The following is a 26,304-nucleotide window of genomic DNA, read 5'->3' as shown; positions in this document are numbered from 1 at the left end:
AATTTAGTAGGAAGGGAGGATAATTCACTTGAAACAGGTTATTTTTCTCCTAGATTGTGCTACATTGCATCTGTAAACAAAACTGTTTGCTTGTCTAGGATGGGGAGCCCCTGAATCATAACTTCATTCCATTGGACATTCAGCTGGATAACTGGGAAGATTTACCAGAGACTTTCCAGCATAAAAAAAATCGTGCACTGGTAAGAACAAGTTCCACTGGCACAGCAATATCATATTTAATACAGAGGAATTTTACTGACTTCTTAAAAAATAAATGCAGAACACTTCCAGGCCTTGGGATCAAGGCACAGTTTCATCCCAGCAAGCAGATCTTAGGGATGCTGATGTGAATATTAATTATGCAGTCTGGTACTAGGCAAATTATCTTGCCTCCTGTTCACATGTCTTAGAGGGAATCAACCAGGGAATCTAATTTCTCCTTTACAGGATTAGTAACCAACATTCAAAACTCGACAAAACAGCTTTATAAAGGTTCTGAATGGAGTACACTAGGAACAAGAATGTTCTAGATTGTCCCAGGGATGCAGTTCTGAGCAGGCTCCACTCTCACCTTCCTTTGGTCTATAACAATTCCCAAAGCAGTGTCAGGCCCAGCTCCACTGACACATTCAGGTAAATCTGGACTAAAGATCCCATTGATAATGGGGTTTCAGGAGAACAGTAACACTGCAAACCCCAGTACTCAAGGAAGGAAATCCAGATTGAAACTGGATGTGAAATATTATCTGCTTCACTTAGTTTCCTGTTTGGAAAATCAGATTCTGTTGTGTAGGAACAAGCAGGTTCTCCAACAAGGTTGGAACTTCAATTTGTCAAAGGGACACGTGGCTGATTAAACCAGCTGTTCTGTGAGGCAGCAAATGAGTGGGATACACAAATGTTGCCAAGGGATTTCAAAGCCATTTGTTAGACTGAAAACATGGGGTAAGAATTCCAGGGGCAGTGGGTGGCACTTATGGATCTTCCTGTCCCTCAGCCTTCTGCTCTAGATTAGAAGATCCATATGAGTAAATGTTCCTAAAAAGAATCAAGGAAATACTTTCTTGTTTCTGTTTCCATGGTGTCCTGCTGTTCCATTGACTTCTTTGTTGCTGCTCCAGCTCTGAGGAACTGAGAGTCTTCTGTGCACTTTTACATTTGCCATGGAAAAATACTCCAAGGAGAAAAAGAAAATCGTTGTCATCTTGAAATATGGAAGTTTGTTCCTGGGTGTAGCTGAAGTCACAACTAAGTCCATACTGCCCAATGTATTTATTCTTCCCATGCTTGTGTTCACAAACAGCCTGACCCTGAATGTGGTAGGCAGTTGCTCCTCAGTGGGGAACAGAGTGGAAAAATGGAAAGGGAAAAAACCTACCAAACCACTTGTTCACTTGTCATATTGTTACTCCCATTTATTTTGTATTGTAGAAATGAGAATGGGATTAATTCATTTTTCCTCTACATGCACTCTAAAGCAAACAGCCACGTTAGAAATTCTAAATTCCTACGTAGGCCAGTTTTCCACTCAGTCCCTCACTGTTCTGTGATTATTGAGGAAATCCATTAATCAGTCATGCCAGTCCTGCCAGTTTACAGTTTCCAAGATTTGGGGGCTTTTTGTGGTTTCCCAGCCTGTAAGAAAACTACTTTATTCGGTACCAGAAATGAAGTTCCTCTGAGCCCCTTTATTTTATTATACTTTCAAATTCTAAATGCAGAACAAGGAAAGGGGACCAATATCATGCTCCAGTCATTCTGAAATACTTTGTTAAGCAGTTCATCAGTTTTTTCTCAGGATCGTGGTCGTGTCAATTTGAGATTTCTGTGAAAGATGAAGGGCAGGTTAAATTGCTCAAACTGCTCAAACTGTTGCCCTTTGACTGTTTCAGCAGGTGAGGGAGAGGGTTGCAGTTTGTATGAAGAATGACTTGCAGGGACCTTCTCTGACTATGCCAGCTGTTTTCAGCCAGTGTTGAACACATTAATCCCAGCACTCTTCAGTGGAATTATGTCTGTGTAATGCCTGTCATGCTGCTGACAATCATGTTCTCTGCCAGATCCTGAAGTTTGTAAAAGAATGGACTCAGCTGACAGCAATGAAGCAGAAGATTGTCAGAAAAAGTGGTCAGATATTTTACAGTCCTATTCATGCTGCAGAGGAGTTGTCTAAAAAGCAGTCTGTTGGCAGCAGCACAAAAAGGTATGTGGGGTTTAGTTTTAATTCTGCTAACTAATTGCTGCAGGAAGTTCATTAAATTGTCCAAGTGTTTCTTAACTTCTTGATTGTCTCCTTCCATAAAATGTAGGAAAAATCTATGAAGGGTGTTAGAAAACCTACCAGGACCTACAGCAGCCTTCTGAGGTGTGTGTAGGGCCTGGCACATGTGTAGTACAGAGAGGGACTCAGGAGGAGTTCTCTGCATAGTGGTTTCTGGAATAATGATCAGAGTGAAGTGACTTAAAAGGTTTTACTTTAGAGCAGTTGTGTTTTGTGTGGTTTCACTTGGAAATGAAGGAGTGAGTTCAAACATAGCTAACAGAGCAAAGAGTCCTCCAGAGCTTGTAAAGATTCCAGGATTATCCAGAGTGTCACTGAGACTTCACCTAACTGGAACAAAGTGCCTGTCATTTTTAAAGGACAATATCAAATTGCTGTCATTTTTAATTGTTACACACAAAACAAGTTAGCTGTTTGCTGGTTAGAATTCAGGTTTAGAAAAAGATATTTCATTTAATTCAGAAGTACGGTGAAGTACGTTCTCCCAAACTTTATTCATTTTTCCTCCAGAAAATGAGGAATGTTTCAAGAGAATATGCTGTACCAATCTTGCAGCCAAGAGTGAACACTCTTTGAGGGAGGTGGCTCCCTTTGTGACAGTGTTGGTCATTCCCAGGTATGTGACCAGGGAGGATGTGGCAGCAGCCTCGCTCTCCAAAGCCGCCAGCACCGGGGGCAGCGTCCGCCTCATCTCCAGGGAAAGTGGGGTTTGTCCCAGGAAAGAAAATGCTCCTGTTGAACAATCCACAAAGTAAGTTTATTAATGCAATAAGGTGATTAAGCTCTTTTTCCACAGTAAAATTATTTGCTGAGTGTCTGCCTTGCTGAAGTGCAGTAGTTACATGAGAAACTTGTTGTAGTGCTAATAAGCTGTGCTTTGTTTTTATAACAATTTAGATAATATCTGATGTCTGCAGACATAGCTGCTAATTAACTGAGGCTGATTAAAACAGAACAATGATTCAGCTAAAGAAAAAAAAAAAGTTAGCTCAGCCTCCTTGTGAGGTCAACAGCAAATTGGGCACACCAAATTTTCTTCTATTTGGCCTCAAAATTTAGAAAAAGAGAAACTAGTATAAAAATTCTAGACAGAAATTACCCTTTAAAAAAATTTTATTTAACAAGCAGTGTGTATCCTGCCTTGTTTGGAGTAGGAAATCAATAGGCAGCCATGGAGATTGCAAAGAGAAACCAGGATGTTTCCTTTGACTTTTTTTACTTCTATTAAAGAGGGGGCTGAAACATTTTACCTTTATATGTGTATGTGCCTGATAAAACCCACCCTTTCTTTATGAATACAGCATAATATCAGCTAATAATTCAGAGTACATGTGTAAATGTAGTGAGATATGCAGAAGAAAAATCTGCCTTGTTATATTGTCAAATGTTGTCTAAGTGGAGATGTAAACCAAGTGGAGGGTTTGCAGTGTGCAGGTGTCAGTCTGAGCAAGGTATTATTTCAGCTAAAGTTGCTATTTCAGAGCACAGAAGATATGTGATGGAGAGACACAGTGCATAAAACCCCACTGAACCGTGGGGCTGAATCCCTCCTTTATCACCAGCTGGGCTTTGTTTTCTGCCAATAGGTTGCTTTCAGACACCGGAGGAGGGCCCTCAGCCCTTCATGCCGAGCAGGGTGAAGGCTCCCCCCTGCCCAAAGGGTATTTGCAGGCCCTGGACAGCCAGGGGACCCCGCTGTGCCTGAGCTGTCAGCAGCCCACGGCACAGCTCCCGCCCGGCAGCCACGCCTGGGACACGCGGTTCTGCTCCCACGCCTGCCAGGAGGATTTCTCCATCCGCTCCAGTCAGAGCTACCTCAGGACCAAAGTGTTTGAAGTAGAACACGGGGTTTGCCAGTTCTGTCACCAAAACGCGCAGGAGCTTTATCTCAGCGTCAGAGACGCCCCCAGGAGTCGGCGCAAGGAACTGCTGGAGAACTCCTGGATGTCCCACCTCCCACTGGGGCAGGTAATTGTGTGCAGTTACAGCTGATCTGGCTACAGACAGTTCAGAGAAACCCAAAGATGTTCTTACAGATTTAAGATAGAAAGTTAACCCAGCATCAACAACAGAACAAGAAAAAACAAGTCCTTAAAAACAATCAAACTAAATGCCTTTGACTTCTTGATTTTTCTATCCCACTGTCTTTTAACAGATTTTTCATCTCCAAAAGGCACAGGCATCAAAGCTCTGACTCTGTAGGGGTGAATGTAAATACCAGGGCTGGTTGTACAGTTCAGGCTGGGTGAAAACATGCCAACTGCTTACACTTCTTTGCTTGTCAGGTGGGAGTAGCTAAAAAATGCTAATGCTGGCTTTGTTTATCCTGATGAGAACTATAAATAGCTACTCCCCTGAATGTCCTTGTTCTGATGGCAGTGTGCACATGTAGCTCAGGAGGAGTGCCTCACACATCCCGTGCCCTGTCCTGTGTTTGCTGCAGCTGAACGAGATGATCCGGAGCCCCACGGAGGGGCAGTTCTGGCAGGTGGATCACATCCAGCCCGTGTACAGCGGAGGAGGACAGTGCTCCCTGGACAACCTGCAGACCCTGTGCACAGCCTGCCACAGGGAGGTCAGTGTGCTGGGGCCAGGAATCCTGGCCCTCTCCCCTGGAACAGCAGCAGGAGCCTGAAGTCAGGCTCCTCCTCAGCCCTGCAGAACCCCTGTGCCCTCAGCGTCTCCCTCCCACACGGCACAGGTGGAAATGCAGCATTAAACTATTATGGCAGTTTTCTCAGGATTTGGGAAAATGCCACCTTAATAAACATCTGCATTTTATTATGCTGTGTACTGCAAAATCAGACTGGAGTTCAGCTGTGGGCTAATGCTGTCCCTGGGCAGAGTTGCCAAGTCTCAACACTCACTGAACAGACCCATGTCTCTCTTTTGCAGAGAACTGCCAAGCAGGCCAAGGAAAGAAGCCAACTGAAGAGAAGGTCTTTGGCTACAAAGTACGGCTGTGACATCACCAAATTTCTTGTGAAAATGTAAAATGCAAAATCCCTTCAGGTATAATGTAACACTAAATCCAATACAGTTATATAGTTTTCCTCATGCACTGATTTAACAGGAATCTCTGTCGCCCATCAATGCTGCTGGTAGAGAGGAGAAAATATGGAATTAAAGCCAAGGAATCATTTGTAACACTGATGGTCAGAGGGCATCCAAGGTACTTGATTATGGTCATGTTTTTATGACCCTGTGGTTTAAAGCTAAATTTCTGCGTGTAACCTTACTGCACTGAGCCTGACTTACAGGACTCTGGCATTTAGAACTGATGGCAGTTGAATTCTGTTTTTACTTAAAGCAGCTTGTATTAAAATTTTATTTATGATAAGGAACACCAGATATTACCAATTATGTCATCAAAGGTAGTTTCTGGGAAATGCTACAGTCACATTTTCATTAACAAGATTGCTGGTTATTTTGGACTGCTTACCTGGCTTTCTTTACAGTTACTTTAAATAAATACAGTTCTTTTTCGTGGTGATTTTTTTCTCTGTCTCTCCTCACCCCTTGAATGCTGGAAGGCAGTTGTAAGCTCATAAAGCACATCTCCAGGAAGGACGTGGCTGAAATTTCAACTACATCTAGTTACAATAAGCTGTAAAGTTATCCTGCTCAGAAAAATTCTTAGAAGTTATAAATCTTTTACTGAGAAAAAGAATGTTTAAGACAAGGTAGTTGCATAACTGCACCATTTTCTGTAGAGCCAAACTCACTGGACATTTCCAGCAAAGATGCTTTCAGGTAATAAAGATAACCTTTAGGTAACACCTGAAAAAAATGTTGGATGATGTTTGTGGTGCCTGAGTATAATAAAGGAATCATCTCTCCAGCAGTTTAAAGGACCAAGTAATAATAGCCTGGGAACTAAGTGTGAGGGATTTTTAAGTTTATACAGCCTTTACAAGAGCCCACACTGCAGTGTAAAATTTCATTAGAGAGGAGGAAACCAAGAGTATCAGGGAAGACACTTAAGTTAAAATTTACTTAATCAGTAATTAGCCCAGTGCACTTTCTTTTAAAGAAGCTACCCATTTAAACAGCAGCTACATTGGTCTTTATCTTACTTACCCCTTGGCCAGAGGAATTTCTCTCACACAAACAATCTAGAGAACAAATTCCGTGACAATACTTTCCTTGAAGAAAATTAACTCTTCTTCATCCTGAAAAATGCACTTCTACTTGCTAGAGCTTTATCTGAAGAAAACACTCTGACCCCTGTCCCCTCCAAGGAGCTTTAGGGCAACACCTGGGACCCTACTGTCAGCAGAACTCAACTCTCTACACATCATGTAGTTACAGTCATAAACAATGCCCTTCCTGGGTCAGATCCTGCAAGGAGGGAATGGAAAAGCACAGGAATATGAGAGCCAATAATAAATTCATATTTATTGAGTAATGTCCACAATACTGTAGCTGTTTGTACATTTCATTGTGTAAAGTGGTGCTGACTTTTTGCTGATTCTCATTAAACACACGAAGGTCACTGTGAAGCAACATTGGCACGAACACGTCGGTGTCTGATGGTACCAGTGGGGTGAGGGGCCAGCAGGTGACAGAATGTTCCATCCTCACAGCAAAGACACGGGACAGGCAAACAGCCTCTGGAAATACCAGCAAGTTGCTCACAGTGAAACACCTCTGCAGCTGTCATTTCACACAGCTTTGGCCCTTGCACCAGGGAAGGGGATAAAGTACCCCAAACCATCAGTGCCAGCTCTCAGGCTCACTGTCCAGTTCTAGCCCCAAATGTCATTTTTTTCTATTTGGGAGAAGGGACAAGATCTTTTTGGACAATGACTGCAATGCCAGGAGGGCTTGGCATGAACTAGAGTGTACTGTATACTTTAAATAAAAATAAGGATATTTTAGAAGTACTTGAAATTTAGTGATTAACCAAAACATACTGGGCTCTGTAATTATGATTAGCAATAAATATAAATTACTTATGTTTATATGTCAATTTAGTTAGACTAATGTCACTTGATAAAGTTTGATCCAGAAGTGTAGAGCAGCACATTCTGTAGGAATTTCAACATGAATATTTGCACACAGCCCATTCACGTCCATAATTAACCAAGCTAATGCAAAGAAAAGAAAAGATGCTCCCTTTGGGCAGAAAGGAGGTTGCTACATTTTCTTTCCCGAAGATCTGACTGAAACTACTTGTGAAGCCGTTCCAAACCTCCAAGGTGAGTTGCTGCAGACATCCCTCAAGGCTGCCAACGCCAGTCCTCGGGAATGGTGCACGCGGTGTCTCCTCAGCACAGTCAGTCCATCCGCAGCATTCCTTCCCTTCCCGCGGGACGTGAGCCCCGCGCTGCTGTGAGGACACGGAAGATGGTCGGGGCCGGTGGCTCAGAAGAAGGTGGTGTCGGCGGAGAAGGCCCCCGCCAGGCGGAAATCCTCCCTGGTGAGGACGCTGTACATGCGCTGCGGCAGCGCCTTGGAGTAGGGCGCGGGCCGGGGCACGGCCGAGCGCAGGATCACCTCCCGGCCCGTGGGTGGAGGGAACTCCGACTGCACCCCCGGCCTGCGCTCCTCCGCACCGCCCGAGCGCCGCAGCTCCTCCTCCAGCGGCGGCACCGCCGAAACCTTGGGAGAGAGCACAGGCACAGTGACAGGCACGGCTGCTGCCTAACGGGACTCACGAAATATTTCTGAAGAGAGGCAGAGGAAGATCAGAAATGGCAACACGTCAGGAGGCTTTACGTGCACGCAGAGCGGGGCGCTGATGGGATGCCGAGAAACAAAGCGCACGTAACCAGATGGAAGAACCTGCACGTGTGGGTGGTGAAGCTCAGCCCGGATTAAGCTCCTGATGTTCCGGCAGTGTGAGTGAGGGTTGTGAGAGGTGGAAACGGCCCCTCCTCAGGCAGGGCTCTCTCCTCGGCTCCCTGCGGAGGGCAGGCCAGCCTCCTCTCAAAATCATCCATGCCACTACTGCAGTCCTGGACAGTCACCTGCCTCTTCAGACACACAGGGCTGTGGTGGGCGCTGTTCATGCTGGGGGTGCAGTGCAGAGCAAGGGAGGATCTACACCACCTCTGCCGGTGCTCAGTGCCTCGGGCAGTGAACAGCAACACTGACCCTGGACACTGGAACAAGGGCTGGCCTGCCCAGTAAACATTCCCTAATCACATATACCTCTGGATACACACATCCCCACCAGTACCCCAAAAGGGTCCTGCCCAATTTCAGCAGGCACAGCTCCAGCTTGGCACTGTCACTGAAGTGTGGCAGAACCCTCTGGATGACCCTCACGGTCCCTCTGATCCGCCCCTCTGCTCCCCACCCTCGCCCACACTCACTCCCAGGAGCTGGGGGAGCCTGGCACCACTTGCTTCTGCAGTTTGTGCCACAGAATTCACCATGGACAAGCACCACTTGTTCCCACAAAAACAGCTCTAGCAAACCAGAGGATGGTCCCTGTGCTACACTTTATGGAATTACCCCAGTTCTTCCCCAGATATCACTGTCCAAAATATTCCATAGTTTCAGTAAATCCTGGTATCAAGAATGCAAAATCCAGGGACTGTCCATCCCCCCAAAACATCTGTCTGCTCAACAAATAGTGATGGTAACAGAGAATATAAAGAATGGCCACATATTTCAGCATCAGAAAACATCAATATTCACTTGAAGAAATGTTTTTTGTTTGGGTTTTTTGTTTGTTTGTTTTGGGAGGGGTTTTGGTTGTTTGGGGGGGTTTTTTTGGTTTTTTGGGATTTTGTTGTTGTTGTTGTTGTTTTTGGGGGGAGTGTTTTGGTTTGGTTTGGTTTTTTATTATTGAAGATTTCTCTCTCTTTTCACTACCTGTTATTATGCTCTAGAAATAAAGTCTGTGAATGCAGAAAAACCATTCTGGAAACACAAAGTTATTTTTGTGCTTAATATGTGAACAACAGTACAAACTAAATCTAGCTGCTGTACTATCTCTACCAGAAGGTTCAACTCTATGCAGCTTGGGAAGATGAGTGGGAAAGGAGGGACAAAGTTGGTTACCTCATCAGAAGATTCAGTCAGCTTGGAAAGGGATGAGAAAAGAACCAGTGATGAAAGACAGAAACAAAGGCAAGTCAGAGATGACTTACAAGAGGTTAGGAGACTGTAGGTTTAAGAGACATCATGCACTCTACTTCCAAGAGCATGCACTGGCTATCAGAATTTCCCTGAGAAAATTTGAGAACATACACATTAAACACAACTCAGAGAGGAGTCCAGGACTGAAAGGCAATGAACAAGGAATTCATTCAACTTCTATTTACCAAACAGCTCTCTACCCAAATAACTCATGGGAGATCAAACACAAAGGGGGCTCCTGTTGCCCTAAGACATCCTAATTAACAGTGACCAGCTACTGGGGGAAGTATCTGTAACCCTACTTTAGTTACTGGTGTTTCAAAAGAAACAAAGCCCTAGAAATGTGCACAGGTCTTTATCAAACACTAACCCAGAAACCTACTGAGCTTTGAAAACCCTGCCTCAGTGTTAGAGGCAAGCGCACACGTGTGCAGGCACTGACAGGGCACAGCCTTGGCCTTTACAGGAGGGGCTGTAAGTCAGGCTGGTTGGCACGTTGAGATTTCAAACTAGATCTTCCCTAGAGACTGGAAGGATAAAACAAATGCTCTGATTTTCATCCCTCACACTAACCACAGTCTGTTTTCAGAATGGTCCTTTTTATGCTGTGTTGCAAAATACAGTTTATTACAAAATCATCCATACCTTAGAAGTGTTAAACACTCAATCACAGAGTTTTCCCAGCACTTTTTCCCAAATGAAATTTCAGGCTTTAAGATGTCTGCAATACTGTGCTACCTTGCTATTTAAATTTTAGTTAGAAAACTTGATGCTATGAGCAGGTGTAATTCTGACAGAAACTGAAGGGTGACTGCAGTCCATGAGGTTTGGAAATCAATACTTTAAGGCTTATTATTACAAACACTCCTTCAGATAAAAAGGCAATATTTGCATCAATATCAGCAAGAGAAGGGGCTCCAGAAAACAGATGCAACACTGGTAATAAGTAACTAAATGTAGAGTCCTACTGAAAAAGAGCTGACACTTCCTCAGCATGCCACTTTCCACAGAAGAAGTCTTGAGTATTCCAAGTATATCCCAAGTATCCCCATTCTAAAAAGTTACTCCTTCTAAAATATTTAATATTTTGACCTGTTTCTCTACATTCCTATGTGAAACAATCAACACTTGATTGTTCTTGCTGAGACAGAAATCTGTGCCATAACAGCATTACTGGTTACCATTTGAAGTACATCAGCCATTAATGACACCTCTGTCTACCCAGCTGGCTTCAATTGTTTAACATCCCAGATCACTGACTCTTCCTTTGTCTTGCAAGGTTCTGTTATTGCCAAAATCACGTTGAACATCCCAAAAAACACCTCAAGGACGTTTATGACAACACATGCACGTATGCAGACAAAATACACTGGCATCATATGATAAGTCATTGCTTCGTTCTGCTTAAATCACAAGTGTCTGCAAAGCAACCCAGAGCTCCCTCTTACCCTCTGAGCATTCACAAACAGCTTGTGAATGATGCTGCCAGCAGGTCCTCTTCCTGCACCCACAACTGACACCTCTGGCTGCTCCAGGAGACAGTTTACAAATCTGGTGGAACAAATCATTGCAAAGGAAAAGGGAATGTTTAATCCGTGGCTGTATCCGGTTTGCTAATCCAAACCCCAGAGCTGTTTCCTGGCAGGAGGCCTCCACTGAGCATCATTTGCACAGGGTGAGAACTGGCAGCTACTCTCAGTTCTCCATTCTGAAAGTCTGAGGAAAAAATCTCCTCTCAGTTCTAAGAATGGAACTCAGGCTCCTGATGCAGAGGTGTTAATTCAACACAAAAAGCCTTCATGGTGTTGGCCACACACCATGGGATGGATATTTTTGAGCACAAAGATAATGCTTTGGTCACACATCACACCCCTGAACCCCCAACACATCCTACAAAAACATCATCTCTTCCTCCCAGCACAGCAGCAACAAGCTAATGTGGATTTTTTCAACATGACTTATTAGTCATCTTGAGTGCTAAGTAAATAATCTGCCAGCAGGCAGTGATGCAAGGAAACTGCCTTGTCACTTCCTATTCACAGCTCCTCAGTGACTGGTTTCACATCAGTAAGGAGACAAGAACAAGAAAATATAACTTTGGAGAAGAGTATTTCATTCCATAATATTTACAGAAAATACTAAATTTCTAGTCCTACTTTTACCTCTGTTGTGACAGAATTCATCAAATACACCTTTTGCATACACAAAAAGCAGATGAAATTCCCAGTACTATCAAGATAAAACCAAACTCCAGCAAAATAACCTGTATCACATGTTTTCAAAGAGCTGCACATTCATAGGAGCATTTAGGGTATCTACACAACATCCACAGTCTCAGGACAGGGACACCTAAATATGATTCCTTAGTATTTCTGTATCCATCTGTCCTAAATTTTGAAAGTACAAAAAAAGGGCATCAGAGGAAAAACAAAAGAACATCATCAGTCACCTTTGTAGATCTTCTTTCTCCTCCTCATTTTCACACTTCTCTACCCCAAATTTTGCTTTCAGAGACCTTGCCCTGGCAATGATCGCTTCCACACTCATAATCTGAGCGATGATCTCCTGCAAGAGTTGGATAAAAGTGAAATTTAAAAACATGGGGTTTCAGCACTCCCATGAACAGTGCAAAAGTCTATCAGTTTTCAGCCCCAGCCAGTACAAAAGCCTTACTTCCAACTTCTTGTCCTCTGGATTGGGGAACCGTAGTACTTTGCTGGAATGAGATATTATCTGCTTGATTATCTTCTTGACTGAAGAGATATCTTCTAGTGCTTCTGTTAGAAGGAAAGAACCAGAATTGTAATTATTGCATCACTGCTCACCCCAAAATATCTTAATTTATTAAACATTATTTACCTTCATCCTTTACCTTGAGTACAGCTGCATGGATGATGCAAGGCAGGAGGTGCCTTGCAAGGTCAGCTGGTTTCTGAACTGCAAGGTAATGAAGCACCTACAACATTAGAAAACTTAATATATTAGTGATCAAAACTACTTCCCAAAGATAAGGTTAGCTAGGAAAGAGGAAAGAATGGAACACTTCTGTAAGACAGGACTTGGTAGGCAGTTTTACATCAGTCCAGTCCCAACAGGTTAGAATGAAACTAAAATAATTATGTGTTAGGAAACTAAAGTGTTCTTAACACATACATGCAGGTAAAAATCTGGTTTATTTACTAATAATTCAAAGTACCACCTCAGTAACACAGTCTGTGGAGTCATGTTTCACACACTCATTACTTCAGGTACTTCACACACTGTTGTAGGGCAGCAGGAATTTCCAACTAACCCTCAGCCAGGCACAGAGCAGTTCAGTAACTCCAAGGACATAGTGCAAGGACCAGTCTGTGTTTCAATGTTGCAGGAGGAAGGAGGAAGGGCATTACCTGTAGCATTACAGGTCAGATGTCACCAGCACTGAGCTCTCACCTTCTCTGCCTCCCTGGTGTCATCGAAGAGTCTCTTCTGCCTCCGTGCTGGGATGGGCTTTGCTGTCTCCCAGGCCTCCACCCACATGTTGCTGGGAATCTTCATCCGGGCGCTCAGCTCACCCTTGATGATTTTATTCCCCTTCTCATCCACCACCTCCTCCTCGATGTAATCCCGAGGGGAGTACCACCTCACAAAGTCCTCCAGGCAACAGCCGGGATTCGCTGCCTGAGTGAGGAGAGCAGAGAAAATTCATTCCTGAAAATCCTGTAACAATGACAGCCTGGGTAGGAAACACGATGTGGTTTAGTGGGTAGACCATAGCAGAGGAGAAAACACTGAGGAAATTCTGTCCACAGGCACCAAACTGTACCATAGGACAGAGACCTGGGAGGGTGAGGGAATAAAGCATGAACCAAGACAATGGCAAGGGGTAAAACCCACATCATCAACAACAAAAAAATCCTTTCTTATCACCCACAAAATGTACGTTCATCAGCTCAAAAATTACACTGTTCAGTTAAACTTCCACCTGCAATAAATAGGAATTTTCACAAATTCCTTATGTATAAACTTGTACCATAAAAGACCTGGAGGAAAACAGCCCAAGCCTAAAAGAATCACTGGCTGCATAAATATGCTTTCAGCACTGACTCTCCAGCTTTTAACACTCCAGTGAAAAAATTCACCTTTTCTTCCTCTTTTACAAAGGAAATTAAAAAAAAAAATCTGCCCCAAACAAAAATAGCTTCGTTTTTCATAGATGCAATGTCAACACTAATAAATACATCCATATCCAGAACATAAAGAAAAACTCAGTTTACTATTCAATGTACCGACCAAGAGTGCACTTGTGCTTCAAACTATGGTTCTATATTTTTGAGTTTTCAGATCATTTGGACCACAGAAATAAAACTTCTACATATACCTAATATGCCATGACTCACTGCTAATAACTGATGTTGATATGTTATACATACTCTACAGTACATCTGTATGCTTTCATTACGAACATTGCAATAATTAAAATACATATATAGCTATTTCATTACAAAATCTCTAATCCTTTTAGCTTTCAGCTCCTCTGATGACAGCAGTGTATGTGCTCTTAGCTCCCTCTGCAGAGCTCAGACAAGAAATGAGACAAACTGCCCAAAACCACAGCTAGTCCAGTCCCAATCTGATGAACAACTGCTTTAATTCCCAATTTATCAACTGTGTGTTTTCTGTGTTTTTTCCCTTCTCACAGACATTGTGCAAATTTTCTGAGACGTTACATTGTCACAGATTTTGATGTGTTCCAAGAGTTTTAGCAGTAGGGTTTTATTTTCAGCTTGAAATTATTTTGAAACTGTTTTGTGGAGAAAAAAAAGAAACTTGTCAGAAAACCCTTCAAAATTGTTCAACGTAAGCAAGAGGGACAGTTTAATTAAGGAGAGGAAAGCAGTCTCACAGAATTCTCCAAGCAGCAGTACCTTAAAAGACTCCATGTCTGAGAGCAGACAGGCACTCTGCATCCGTGCCCGGAGGTGAGCACCTTCTGCTGAGGTTCCCAGCTTTGCCAGCACCTCAGACTGCTCCTCCAGCAAATCCTCAGTCATGGGTGCTGGTTCCTGCAACATGCAAAAAGACAGGGTTACAAACAGCCTCTCCTCAGCTCAGCCCTTCCCAAGGAAGGAGAAGGAAAAAGCTCCCTATCACCAGAAGTCCATTCTGCTTCATTTGTACTCAATCAGAACTTTCTTCTGTTTAAACTGTTCAGCCAAGCTGTGCATGTGAATATGACACTAACAAAGAGAACCTAAACAGAAAATAACCTGAGAATGAAGGAATGATATAAGGATATATTGTTAAAACACCAAAATCCAAATGAACTCTGGCAAGTGTTTGACTGACACTATTTTGTTGAGATGGATTAAAATCGACCTAAAAGCAACACAGAATTTTTTCCTTTGATAGTGTCACCACATAATTAATTGAGAACAGTTTGACTACACTCTGTTCATATGTTTTATCCAAGCAAAGTAACATTAATTAAAAATAATTTCTCTCAAGAGAAAGAAAAACACTGTACTCTTCATGCATGGCTGGTTGCAAACTGCTTCCTGTGGCACCACTGCTGCCTATTTCGTCCCCAGTCACCCTGTAGGAAAGCCTGGGGATATTAGGGAACATTTCTAATTGTTTGCTGATAAACCTGCTGTAGAGAATGGCACCAAAACTGATGACTCTGGTCTTTTAGATATGAGCAGAGAAATTAAAGAAAAAAAGAAAAGAAAAAAACATAGCAGCAAAATTGATCCTTATTCTGCTCAGTCAGCTAGAAATCTCCATGGTGGCAGGAAAGAAAGTAAGGAAGGGATGGAAGATGCCTCAGGAACTAGTAATTAAAAAAACCCAAATTTAAGGTAAGCAAGACAGCTTAATTCTTATTTAAAAAACTTGTTTGGAGTGAAATTTTGTAAGGAGACTCACTCTCAAATAAAACAAGGAGCATGTGAGATTTCAGCTTAACGGCCTCATCGAGTTTTAAAAATGAAAAACACTCAGGATTTTAACAACAGGTAAGGCTGTAACCTGCAAATATACCCAGTTTCACAATCCCAGGTAGGAGCCCTGTTGTGTGAGAGCTGTGCTGCACATCTGGCTCAGCTCCTGCTCCCTGACCTGTGTTATTGGAACGTAGAGAGGCTCTCCAGGATGCAGCAGCATCAGCTTCCCGTGTGGATGCAGACGACCTTCTGGTTTTAAGTTCACAGGCTCTTTGTTGCCTTCTTTTGCTCCTCCTTTCTTTCCATTTTCCTGTCCATTTCCTTTGAGGTCTTCTGTGTCACTCAGACATTCAAAAAATTCATCTTCACTGTCACTCCATGATTCCCAAGACTTGCCAAATTCCTTTTCCTTATCAGGGTTATCTGCAGAGTGTTCTGCTCCTTTTGTACCATCACCAGAAGCCCCAGGTGAACGATCAGACACGCTCCCCCTTTTCCCCTCATCTCTTGCTTTCTTCCTTTCAATGCAACAATTTAACATCTAGCAAGTTAAAGGAACAAAAAAAATAATTGTTTAGTAATTACTTCTCTTACAGAAACAGTCACACAGAAAAACTTGGGAGAATCCCTGAAAACATCTTACAATTCTAAAAGATAACAACTCCATTGAAATTGTTGCTATAACAAAGATTTTTCCCAACAAATGAATTCCACACCCAAAAATACAAGCATAACTAAATCTACAACAACAACATATTTAGCTAATAACTGCTTTAATTTTGACAGTTTCCTTAGGAGAAAAATCATTCTTAAATTTGGGATATTTACCTGGAGTTTCTGATGCAGTAAACAACATCTCAGATCTGGAGAGCCATTAGCTAATCTAACAAAAGGTAGAAGTGTAACCATTATCAATTATAAAGTTGAATCTTTCACATATGTGGTCTTAAATCATATGAAATCTAAAAGAGGGGCAAATACCCACATTAAACCCACCCCCACCATTTCAACTACACAGCTCTTCCGTAGTCTCAGGAGACAAGTCCAGAATTTAAACTATATTTATTTCCTAGAGGTCATTTTAGAAGCTCAGAGGTCATTCACACTAGTATGAGAGAGACACCCTGCATTTCCTGGCCAGTTTTCCATTTGGAAGTTAAAAGGGTAACTGTTCACAAACAGAAATTAAGCACCTTTGACTTGCTTTAAAACTGCAATAAGTTGGAGTGGTTGCTGTGTATTTTAATTCTATTTTATCTGGTAGTGTAACCATTTCAAAGTACAAATCAGTGAATAAATGGCCAGTTCACCCCATTAACAAAAAAACCCAAACAAACCAACCACAAGAAACCACAACCCCAAAAGTAGGATATATTATTGCTCTGCATTGATACCTCATCTTCACAGAGCCCTTCACTAGGTCTGCAACAAGCTCTGCTGCAGCAGACAAAGGCTGGAAGGGTTGGAATACCTGAAAAGGCAGGAACTTGGAACAGCTTCCTCAGAAAAGTGGTTGAAACTACACCACAAAGCAAAGGTGCTTCTCCCTGTATCAGCTCCTTCATGTTTCTCTAATAGATGAACTGGGAGCCAAGCATTCCTTTAAGTTTTTTTACCCACCCTCATTCATACAGTGGAGGGATCTCTAAGCTGAGCTTCCACAGACATCTTGAAGTTTTCAAAGGAGGGCACAGATGCTTTTCTACTCCCTGCCCTTTCTTGCACTAAGGAAGTAGGGTAATAAAAATAAAGGATAGGATTTGCAATTAAAAAACCCAAACCAGTATGTTTCAAATTCACAGTGGACTCTCTTCCTGGAATAAAGAACATTTTCTACAACAAAGGAATGACAATAAAAGCAAATCTTACCCTGGAATGAGGTAGTTGTTCTCCCATCTGTAGCGCATTTCCAACACAAACTCTTGCCAAAGATGTGCCACCCCTTTTACTCCTCCATGGTAGAAGTTTATCATACAAAGACACAAGGCTAATTTGTAGGTCAGACTGTCAGAGGGAGCAGATTTAAACTGACTGAAGAGATTCTAGGCAAGAAACAAAAGAAAGCAAGAAATACAGGAACGATGGTATTTTTTCCCAAACTATGTAATCTCTTTAGCAGTACAAGTGGCTAACCACATTTTAAGCCTATAAGTATAAGATATCAAAAATTACAGTCTTTGGAAGAAAAAGAAATTACAAGGAAAAAGAAATTATCACTACTTTTACTTAGAGATTCCACAAAGATAAGTTCCTCTTTCCAAAAGTTACCTATTACAAGATGTAGGGCAACCACAAAGTCTGTATGAACACACACACTCAAAACTGCTTTCTCTCTCCTGAGTGTCAGTCAGTAAAACTTACATAATCTTCATTCTCTGGAGGAGGATTGTTTCCTGCTGAAGTGTTGGCTCTGCTTTCAAATCCATCTGCAAGTTTGTCAGCAGCATCAGGAAACAAGAACTTAAAGACAAAAAAAATTAACCTTCCATCAGTATGGTTTTCCTGCTTTTTCCACTTTCTCCCTAAAGGTACTGCTGGCTACATAGCAGCAATCCCTACAACTAAAACTGTTGGCAGAGTTGAGAGTTTGTTTTCAGTCCACGTATATTGCACAGACTTGTAACAACTCAGGCTGTTTCAAGTTGATAATTGCAACTGAAGTAATGGAACTGCTATCAGACACCTTTAACTCTGCTATGGGCTATAAACCAAATGCATCAGTGCATGTTCTACCTGAATTTCACATGAGTCACTTACCAGCAGAATGGTGTTCAGCACATCATTGTTTAAAGGCGACTCGTCCACACCTCTGTGCTTGCGGATTTTTTTCCTTGCACTGTGAACCATATTTGTGACTGATAGTTTATGGATTGGGACTGGTGCTGGCTCTGTGAGTTTGGACAAGGCATGGGTAATGTCAGCAACCTCTATGAAATAAAATAAAAGCAATTAGAACAAAACCAAACCCACAAACACTTGACCATCTCTCTTTACAAGTTCACCTGTCTTATCCAGCCTTTTTATCTTGTACTGAATTTTAGCCCCTTGTTAACCAGAGGTACACTCCATGCTGTCAGGTTCCATCCTGATACTCACTGTCAGCAAATACAAACAGCAGAACAAGTCACAAAGGAGTCACAGACTGCCCTGGATTTAATTTACCAACTAAAGTCTAGACTGAGCTGTCTGCAGACAGTCACTATCAGAGCATCACAAAAGGCTGCTGAAGAGTCCATGTTTAAACCTTGTTCACAAATGATACCAATGAATACACTGTAGGTAACAAAGGCAGCTCAAGCCTATGCTAAAGCTTTAGATAAGCCTTAATAAATCCTGTATTAATCACTATATACCTGACCTTACATGGTGTAAGCATAATTCTGTTTTAGAATCCCCAGATAAACTTCTCAAATCAGAAGATTTTTTTCCAGAGTTGCTGCTGGTGAGCTTTAGAATGTCTCTTACAATAAATTGAATCAATATTGTTACAGATAAATTGAAGTGAATAATTACCAGCAGGCTGAAAATGCTCATCTTGGCAAACCTTTCAAGAAAATTGAGCTAAGAAGAGCTAAAGAGACTATGTCAAGCCCCCTACTCAGTCTAACACCTTTTTAAGCTGACTGGTGAGCTCCTTCAAAATTAAGATCAAGTATAACCAAAGAAAATACATTATAAGCCATATTTGGAGGGAAGCAAAGGTGACAAGCAGCAGGAAGGAAGGGAATGCTCACTACATACAGCAAGAAAAGCAAAAGAAAGGGACAGAGACATCAAAAAGATGTCAGTATCTATACAGCTGGGATAAAGTTTGACCTGCTGCTCAGACAATTAGGGAGGGGTTTTTTTATTTTGGTTTTTTTTTCCCTAAAAATTCTTTAAAATGGAGAGGATGATGGCAAAGCCTTTCAAACAGATTAAAGGTTTTTTAAACTTGCTGTTAAACATGTACTACAGAGTACATCAAAAAGGAAAAAAAAAGTGGAAAAAACAAAAAGACATAATACAGACAAATATGTTTGATGTGTGCTCAAACCCAACTCTTGTACATTTATAGTCAAATTTTAAGCTTTTGTATTCCAGTGAAAGGACACATACAGAACTATAACAGAGGTAACTGTCCTCTGGGACTTTGGGAGCTAAGCTTGCCTAGAATTCTTGAGAAATTTCACCATGTAGCACTGGCCAGAAAATCCCCAGTACTACAGAAAATGCATAAGAGCTGTAAGTATAAATAGCAATCAATCAAGAAAAGGGGATAGGGAAGGTAAAATAACAGGAAACAATTAAAAACAAGTAACACAAATCAACAGGATTTTAGTTTTACCTTTTCCTTCCTCTTCAAATGCAGATCTCCCAAGGATCTCATCAGTCGACTCCTTCCGACGGCAGAGCTTGAAGAATTCCGTAAGGAAGTCACCTGGCAGAGAAACAAAGTCTCTCAATTACTACTCAGTTAAAAATCTCACTGAACAACAAGGCAACTCTCAAAATTATGCCCAAAGGACAGTAATTTTTATCTTTTCATCTGAAAGAACATGGTAATTTGTTCTGAAGCACAAATATCTTTAAACCACATCATAATTAAAGCTTAGGAAAATGCACACCTAGGCAGGCATCAGCCACCTCTCCAGAGCACAGCTCTGCCTGCAGCTGAATCCACTTCTTCACCCAAAGCAAGATGAAACTCTGAAAGTTTTGAAGCCCTTTTCCCCACAAGCTTAAAGGCAAGGACAGACAGGAGAGTACAGCTCTTCAGATGCATTAATCCTCCCTGTCAAACAGACTGATCAAGCTAAGCAGATGGATATATGCAGAAGGCACTTAATAAAATTGAAAGATTCCAGGAAATCTAAATTTTCACAGAACATACAAAGAAAATTCTTGTTCTCTGGAATGTGATGAAATAAGAACAGCAGCAGTGAAGTTCATGGTACACAGACACAGAGTAACCTACAACAGAAACTCATGTTTTTGCAAAGCTTGTGTTCTTGAAAAGGAAGCCCCAAATATTGTCCACTCAAAAAAATAAGGGGAATGAGGAAACAGAGGTCATCAGGTAGTCATCAATTCAACCCCGACTTCACAATTCAGTAGTTTAAAAGCCCTAAGGGAAGACAGGAAATTCTGATGTCTTACCCAGTAGACACTGAGGGTTATCTGCTTTTCTGACTCTCACAGACCATTGTGGGGCTTGCATAGGATCCAGGTCCCTTAAAAACAAAACAAAACAAACTCAGGGCCATGTTGTCACCATAAGTTTGCAAGAGATGAGTATCAAATTCTCAGTAAATGTATTGTCATAGTCAGTGAGGCCATGGAAGCCACAATATACACCACATTACACAGGAGAACATGACAAACACTCTGAAATGCAAGCAAGAGTCCCTGTTCTCATGTAGGTACATGACACACAAGAAAAATTCAGTTAGAACTAAATTGTCTTCTTTTGAAGTGTATTATTGTTGAAAACTGATTTCTGCATTAATTAAGAAAGAAGGAAGAAACCCAACATGGTTTATTTCTCTCTAGAATAAAACCTGGATAACAGTTTTTGGGAGAGGGATGTCAACCAGTGAATTCTTTTTGCTCTCCACACTCCATTATTATCTTTTCCAAGAAATAATTTTCAAGTCTAACACGAGAACATGCTCAAAAAGAGAGGTGTGTGTTCTGTTGAGATTACAATACAATAATATTTTCTCACACAGCAATGCATTTAAAAAGGTGTTTTCCCAAATGAGATGTTCCATCAGCTGACCTTACCACTCCTCAAAAGGGGTTCTTTTTCACACACAAAGCCACACACAGTGTTTTAGATGTCACTAAATGCAGTAGTTAAATAAAGTACATTTCTAGATATTTACAATTCAGGCAAAATACTTACGAATACACATCATTGTCCACAATTATGCCCTCTGCCAGGTGGGGCCAGGTAGTAGCTAAATGGAGCTCACTGAAACAAAGCAAGATTTCAGTCTTTCAGTGCTGTGTTCAACTTCCCTGAACTGCCTACAGCACTGAACACTGCCTAATACATCCAAACAACTCCTGGATTTGCTGAGGGTGATGGGGTGTTCAGAAGGGGACACATTGGAACAACTCAGTTTGCAGACCTGCTCAATTTAAGTCTTCTACAAATGTCATGGATGAGAGCAAGTCCAACCCTTGAACAAAGGCACATAATTTTTAAGGTTTATCTTCAGTTAAGTTATATTTCAACATATTTCAGAGATAAATAGAGTACTCCAGAAGTTTATGGTGCAAGACTTCATTTGAGCAGAGCTTCGGCCCTGAACATCATCAGACAATTTTGCAAATGGTCTCATTTGCTATTAAACCATGTTCTTGATGTATTGGAATAATTAAATATCTGTTAGAGACATCCTAAGTGGTAGGTGGGCAAAGCTAAAATTTGAAATAATGTACCTATAAGCCCTCCATTAAGGAAGTTATAAAACAGTTTTCTGAACTGTTGCTTACCTAATAGGATCCTCACAGGCACCAAATGGTAACTTCCCAAATTCAAGGCCTCCAACTTCTCCCCCAACTAGGGCATCTATATCTGAAGAAAAGTCAATACATTTTCCACGTGGAATTTGTTGAATATTTGAAGCAACATATCATCTTAATTTCACAGTAAAGACTGTAGCATGTAGATGACCAGAGAACAGCTGAGCAACCAGGGTGACTGAGCATTGAAAACACAATCCTAGCACATAAATTGCTTCCAACAGAAACTGGGAAGTAATCATGCAACAGGACATTCAAAAAGACAGATAAAATTCTCGTAATTCATGTTGAGGGAAGGCTATTCCCTTCACACAGGCAAAGATGAGAGTTGTAAAGATAGACTTAAAGATTCAATGTTGACACAAGAACAGACAGACACAGAAGTGCCATAAAAATATTTGGGCAGCAAATCAGCTCCAAGCAGAAAAGGAAGACTCCAGAAGAGCAACTTGCAGAGTGAAAAAACAACTAGTTTTAAAATGTTGACAATTTTGTGAAAAGACGATTATGTCTCCTACAGCTACGGACTTAATCAAATTACCTGGGAGATTCCTTGTAATCCCATGTACTTAAAGATGCCTCCCAACATCCTCAGACACTTCCCATGTTATATTCTTCAAATACATAAATCAAAACCAGACAGCCTTCACTGAACAGAAATTTGAATGGATAATAATGCACTGTAATGCCATTATAATAATGCTATTACAGCATCTGATCTGTCATTTTAAATGCATCTGGAAAACTGTTTACATACAAAACAAGTGAGGTATTAGAACAGATAAAGTATTTGGATCACTTAATTACATAATTTCTTCTTCAGAGAAGATAAAAGGCACATTTAAATTCCTTTTATTTGAGAAGAGCTAATTGAGTGACAGTAGTAAGTTACAGGTCTAGTTCTTCACAGTGACCACAAAACCACAACTACACATAGCAACAGCAATAAAAATTATACTGACTGTCTCCAGTCTCTGCAACACACTTTGACACTGGCTCCCTTAACCAGAACCCTCTAAAGGAGAAGTTATTCCAACAGCTCAAATCTAGAAATATGATAAAAGTAGTACAACTCATCCATCACAAACCAGGGATCCTGACTCAGTGAGTAACTACAGCAAGGCAGACAGACACCACAGAGAATAGATTCCTGTGTCTGCAGAAACAATAAAAGAATAAAATCTGTAGAATTCATTTCCCGAGTTCTTTAGGTAACCTTGGTTTACTGAAAGAGGGAAACTATAATTTAAAACAGCACCAATTTTCTCTCCCTAAAGAGCAGGACTCTCCTTAACCGTATGTTCAACATACATTCCTTAGCTACAAAGCACACAGGATCAACCTCACTACAGACTTCTTCAAAACATACCTTTCATTAGTGTATTTTCTTTTTAAGCAAAGGAAAGTCAAAGAATTAAATAAGCAGACCAAGGCCACACAGAGTTCCCTCTCTCCAAATGCTGCCCTAAATACTTTAACCTTGTTATGTAAAACCACTACCAAGTCAAGAAAAGAACTTAGGCATTTTAAGTGCTCCACCACCTTGTACCTACACCACATCACTAATAAAATTTATGTTAAGGAGGAACTAACATTTACCTTCTTCCTATAGGTTTGTTTACCTCTGAGCCAGGAGAAATTTATTATTTATTTTTTGATGCTACCTATATAGAAATAGGTCTGTTAAAAACAAATCCTTGATACCCAAGGAAGACAGTGTCACTATCAAGCAACAATAGGAGAGATCACTTTGGGAGTACCAAGTGAGCAACTACCTCTGTTTTTCCTAAACAGCATCGCTATGGCATAAACTTATAAAGTCTGGTGCGTGGACTTTAAATTCAAGACTATATATTACTTTTCCCCTTTTCCACTCATACAAGACTACTACAATAAAAGACTTGACCAGAAATTGTTCATGCAATAAAAAAAAATACATAAACTAACTGCTTGGCTTATTCAGCACTCTGTAAACAATAACAACAAAAATCCAAACTTTTACCTCACGTGAGGTCCATACAACACTTTCTGCTTTTTCCATTGTTAATACAGATAGTGAGGTATTAAAATAAGGTACTTTATAGAAATAATTGACAAATACTCCCATGAAGTATTAGCACCTACTAGAACCTGAATCTAAACATTTCCCTAAGGAATTCAGGGTAGAGTTCTCCACAGATTCAGTCACCTTTTTCACTTCACATATACACTACCATTTTAGAAGTGTCACTGCATCTCTAAATGCTAACAAAACCCCGTGTTTCTAGGCACAGCCCTACCCAAAACACCTGTCCCAACCATGAGGCACAGACATGATTTCAGAGGAGCTTTAAGCCTGTGAGCCCAGCACAGGGAGTGGGATTGGAGTCGGTTGAAAGTGAAGCCTTTCCTACTCACACAGAAAATGTTTTCATCCTTCTGGCAAGATACACCAAGAGCACTGACTGTCTTAAAACACGTTATTCTGAGGACAGGGATCTCCTACCTGGTGGCTGCTGAGGCCAGAAGTACTGCTGCCAGTCCTGGAGCACGTAGGTCAGCCGGATAGCCATGCTAACGGGAGGCAGTGGTGTTAGAGGGCACCCCTTCAAAATACCAGAGAAGAAATTCAATAGAAAGAGGACATCCTCTCAAACACTCCAGGGCTTGGACATAAATAAGTCACAATAGCTTGTATTAGAGCTAATTTTAGCAGAACTGCGACACCCCAAGTATTTGAAGGTTGGACTTGATGAACCTGGAGGTCTTTTCCAACCGTAGTGATTCTGTGATTACTGGTAAAGCCATTGCTAAACACGACAATCACAGATAAAATGCATGAGACATTTGTATGCTCCATTTAGCTCGTAATACAAGTAACTCTGACCCAGAATGCATCAGGTTTTCATTAAGGATTTTTCTCCTCAGTGTTTTGCTCAGATTGCTTACTACCAATACTGGTTGTGTAGTGCTGCAGGCAGCCATACCACTCTGTAAACAAGCAGCCCTCTCAGCCTCCTCACATCCTAGAGTGGTGTTCTTCCCTCTCAGCTTGGGGAGCTACAAAGTATCAGAATAAAAACCCACCCCAACCCTCCCTTCTCCTTTCCAATAACAAAATAGAGTCTGTTTGGGCCATAGGGAAGAGGGTTGTTACAAGGAAACTGTAAAACAGACACATTATTTCACATCCCAGTGAAAATTAAATGTTAAGGTGGTAACATCCAGGAACCAAACACAAACCATCAGTCTTTACGGTCAGATACTGGTGAATCTACAAGCATCCAGGTAATAAAATAATTATTCCTAATCTCAGTTCTATACATTCAGCTGCACTTACAATCTTGGTTTTGAAGATCTCCAGCAGCCCTGATAAGTGAGTGTACTGGCTGGGCACCTTGCGCAGATGGACCATTTCGAAGTCAGTCCGGACTCCCGGGCCCTGACATTCCCCAACGTACATCCGGCGCCACTTCTGGTGTATCTGCACGAACAGTGGGACCTGACTGCAAAACATGAATATTTCAGATTATTTAAGGTGTCAGGCTGTCTTGTAGTCTTTAAAACTAGCTAAATATTTTAGCATCATTTCAACGTCATTTCATACTCTTTGGAATATATTTTCTCCTAGTGGAACGCACTTTAAAACACTTGACAAGGAATCAAAGAAAAATGCTATCAATGTCATCATCAAAGAGAATGCCTAACAAATTGTCATGTCACAGTCACAGTCATATCCATGACTTCAGTTACCTAATTTTCAGTCTAAATAATTTTTGAGGAAGATCAAGAAGTTACTGTTATCACACATCGGGATGGAATCCTCCTCCATAACTTATATTTTCTACTGTTTCTATATTATATTTTCTATTGTTTCTATATTTTCTATATGTTATTTTTCCAACAACTTCTAGCAGCTTCTGAAAGCATTTAAGGTTTTTAAGCAAAAATGAATATAAACAACACATTGAATCAATCTTTTTAAAATCTCCCTGGAAAATTTTTTAATCTTTCTCTAACGGTATTAAAGTGCAAACCCAACAAACTCTGAATGTATTTTGCTAACAATTTAACGCTTTTTCCTCACAAATGCAGCATGTTACAGTTTTACCTGGACATGTGAAAAGGTAAGAAATGCTTTCACCTACCAGCCAGTGTTCCCCAACGCAATGGAAATGGAACTCAGCAAAAGGTTACACTTGGATTCACTCACAACGGCCTCATTATTTGCAGCAGGAGCAATCACCACAAACTCCCGTAAGCCGTACCTTGAGAAAGACAAAAAAAGAGCACATTTCTGGTCTTTAGCAAGCCAGCTGAAAAAGAATTTTTAGAAACACTGTGACCTGAATAACCTAATTGTCACCAGCAGACTGTGGAATCTGATTTGATGTGAGTACCTCTGTCAGAGAGGTCAAGAACTGAGTGGGCAGGGAGTGCTGCACAGTCCGAAATCACACCTGAGCTCAACAACACTCAAACCTTGTGAAGTGTTTGATTGTGAGGACTTCCAGG

The 26,304-nt window shown here is 41.2% G+C and overlaps 2 protein-coding genes across 5 annotated transcripts in view; one reads left to right on the top strand and one right to left on the bottom strand.

Annotated features, from left to right (window-relative positions):
* Positions 1–5,765, top strand: part of ZRANB3 (zinc finger RANBP2-type containing 3) — a 42,948-nt gene extending 37,183 nt beyond the window's left edge. Inside the window, exons 16-21 of the mRNA XM_051810261.1 lie at positions 99–200; positions 2,061–2,203; positions 2,898–3,032; positions 3,868–4,249; positions 4,725–4,856; positions 5,177–5,765. Coding sequence (XP_051666221.1) covers positions 99–200; positions 2,061–2,203; positions 2,898–3,032; positions 3,868–4,249; positions 4,725–4,856; positions 5,177–5,275 — 993 coding nt within the window. The 3' untranslated portion in view covers positions 5,276–5,765. The remainder of the gene's footprint in view (positions 1–98; positions 201–2,060; positions 2,204–2,897; positions 3,033–3,867; positions 4,250–4,724; positions 4,857–5,176) is intronic.
* Positions 5,766–6,654: 889 nt separating this feature from the next.
* The window catches only part of RAB3GAP1 (RAB3 GTPase activating protein catalytic subunit 1), a 22,939-nt gene continuing 3,289 nt past the window's right edge, over positions 6,655–26,304 (bottom strand). For 2 of the 4 annotated variants that reach the window (XM_051810263.1, XM_051810265.1), the window contains 20 exons: positions 25,938–26,057; positions 25,130–25,295; positions 24,296–24,395; positions 21,781–21,862; positions 21,185–21,253; positions 20,437–20,510; positions 19,625–19,717; positions 18,055–18,224; positions 17,659–17,757; positions 17,167–17,339; positions 16,126–16,180; positions 15,473–15,838; positions 14,281–14,418; positions 12,806–13,033; positions 12,233–12,329; positions 12,047–12,150; positions 11,823–11,938; positions 10,822–10,924; positions 9,296–9,316; positions 6,655–7,885 (listed from right to left, as the gene is read on the bottom strand). In XM_051810263.1, the coding sequence (XP_051666223.1) occupies positions 7,649–7,885; positions 9,296–9,316; positions 10,822–10,924; positions 11,823–11,938; positions 12,047–12,150; positions 12,233–12,329; positions 12,806–13,033; positions 14,281–14,418; positions 15,473–15,838; positions 16,126–16,180; positions 17,167–17,339; positions 17,659–17,757; positions 18,055–18,224; positions 19,625–19,717; positions 20,437–20,510; positions 21,185–21,253; positions 21,781–21,862; positions 24,296–24,395; positions 25,130–25,295; positions 25,938–26,057 (2,611 nt within the window). In that variant the 3' untranslated portion in view covers positions 6,655–7,648. Of the gene's footprint in view, positions 7,886–9,295; positions 9,317–10,821; positions 10,925–11,822; positions 11,939–12,046; positions 12,151–12,232; positions 12,330–12,805; positions 13,034–14,280; positions 14,419–15,472; positions 15,839–16,125; positions 16,181–17,166; positions 17,340–17,658; positions 17,758–18,054; positions 18,225–19,624; positions 19,718–20,436; positions 20,511–21,184; positions 21,254–21,780; positions 21,863–24,295; positions 24,396–25,129; positions 25,296–25,937; positions 26,058–26,304 lie in introns of those variants that run through there. The other 2 variants (XM_051810264.1, XM_051810266.1) reach the window with 2 other exon arrangements.

The sequence above is a fragment of the Manacus candei genome, unplaced genomic scaffold (genome assembly GCF_025592945.1).
Source record: "Manacus candei isolate 608988 ecotype Guabito, Panama unplaced genomic scaffold, ASM2559294v1 h1tg000077l, whole genome shotgun sequence".
NCBI classification, from domain to species: domain Eukaryota; kingdom Metazoa; phylum Chordata; class Aves; order Passeriformes; family Pipridae; genus Manacus; species Manacus candei.
The sequence above is the reverse complement of the archived record's forward strand: the minus strand, read 5'-3'. Positions and strand labels throughout refer to the sequence as shown.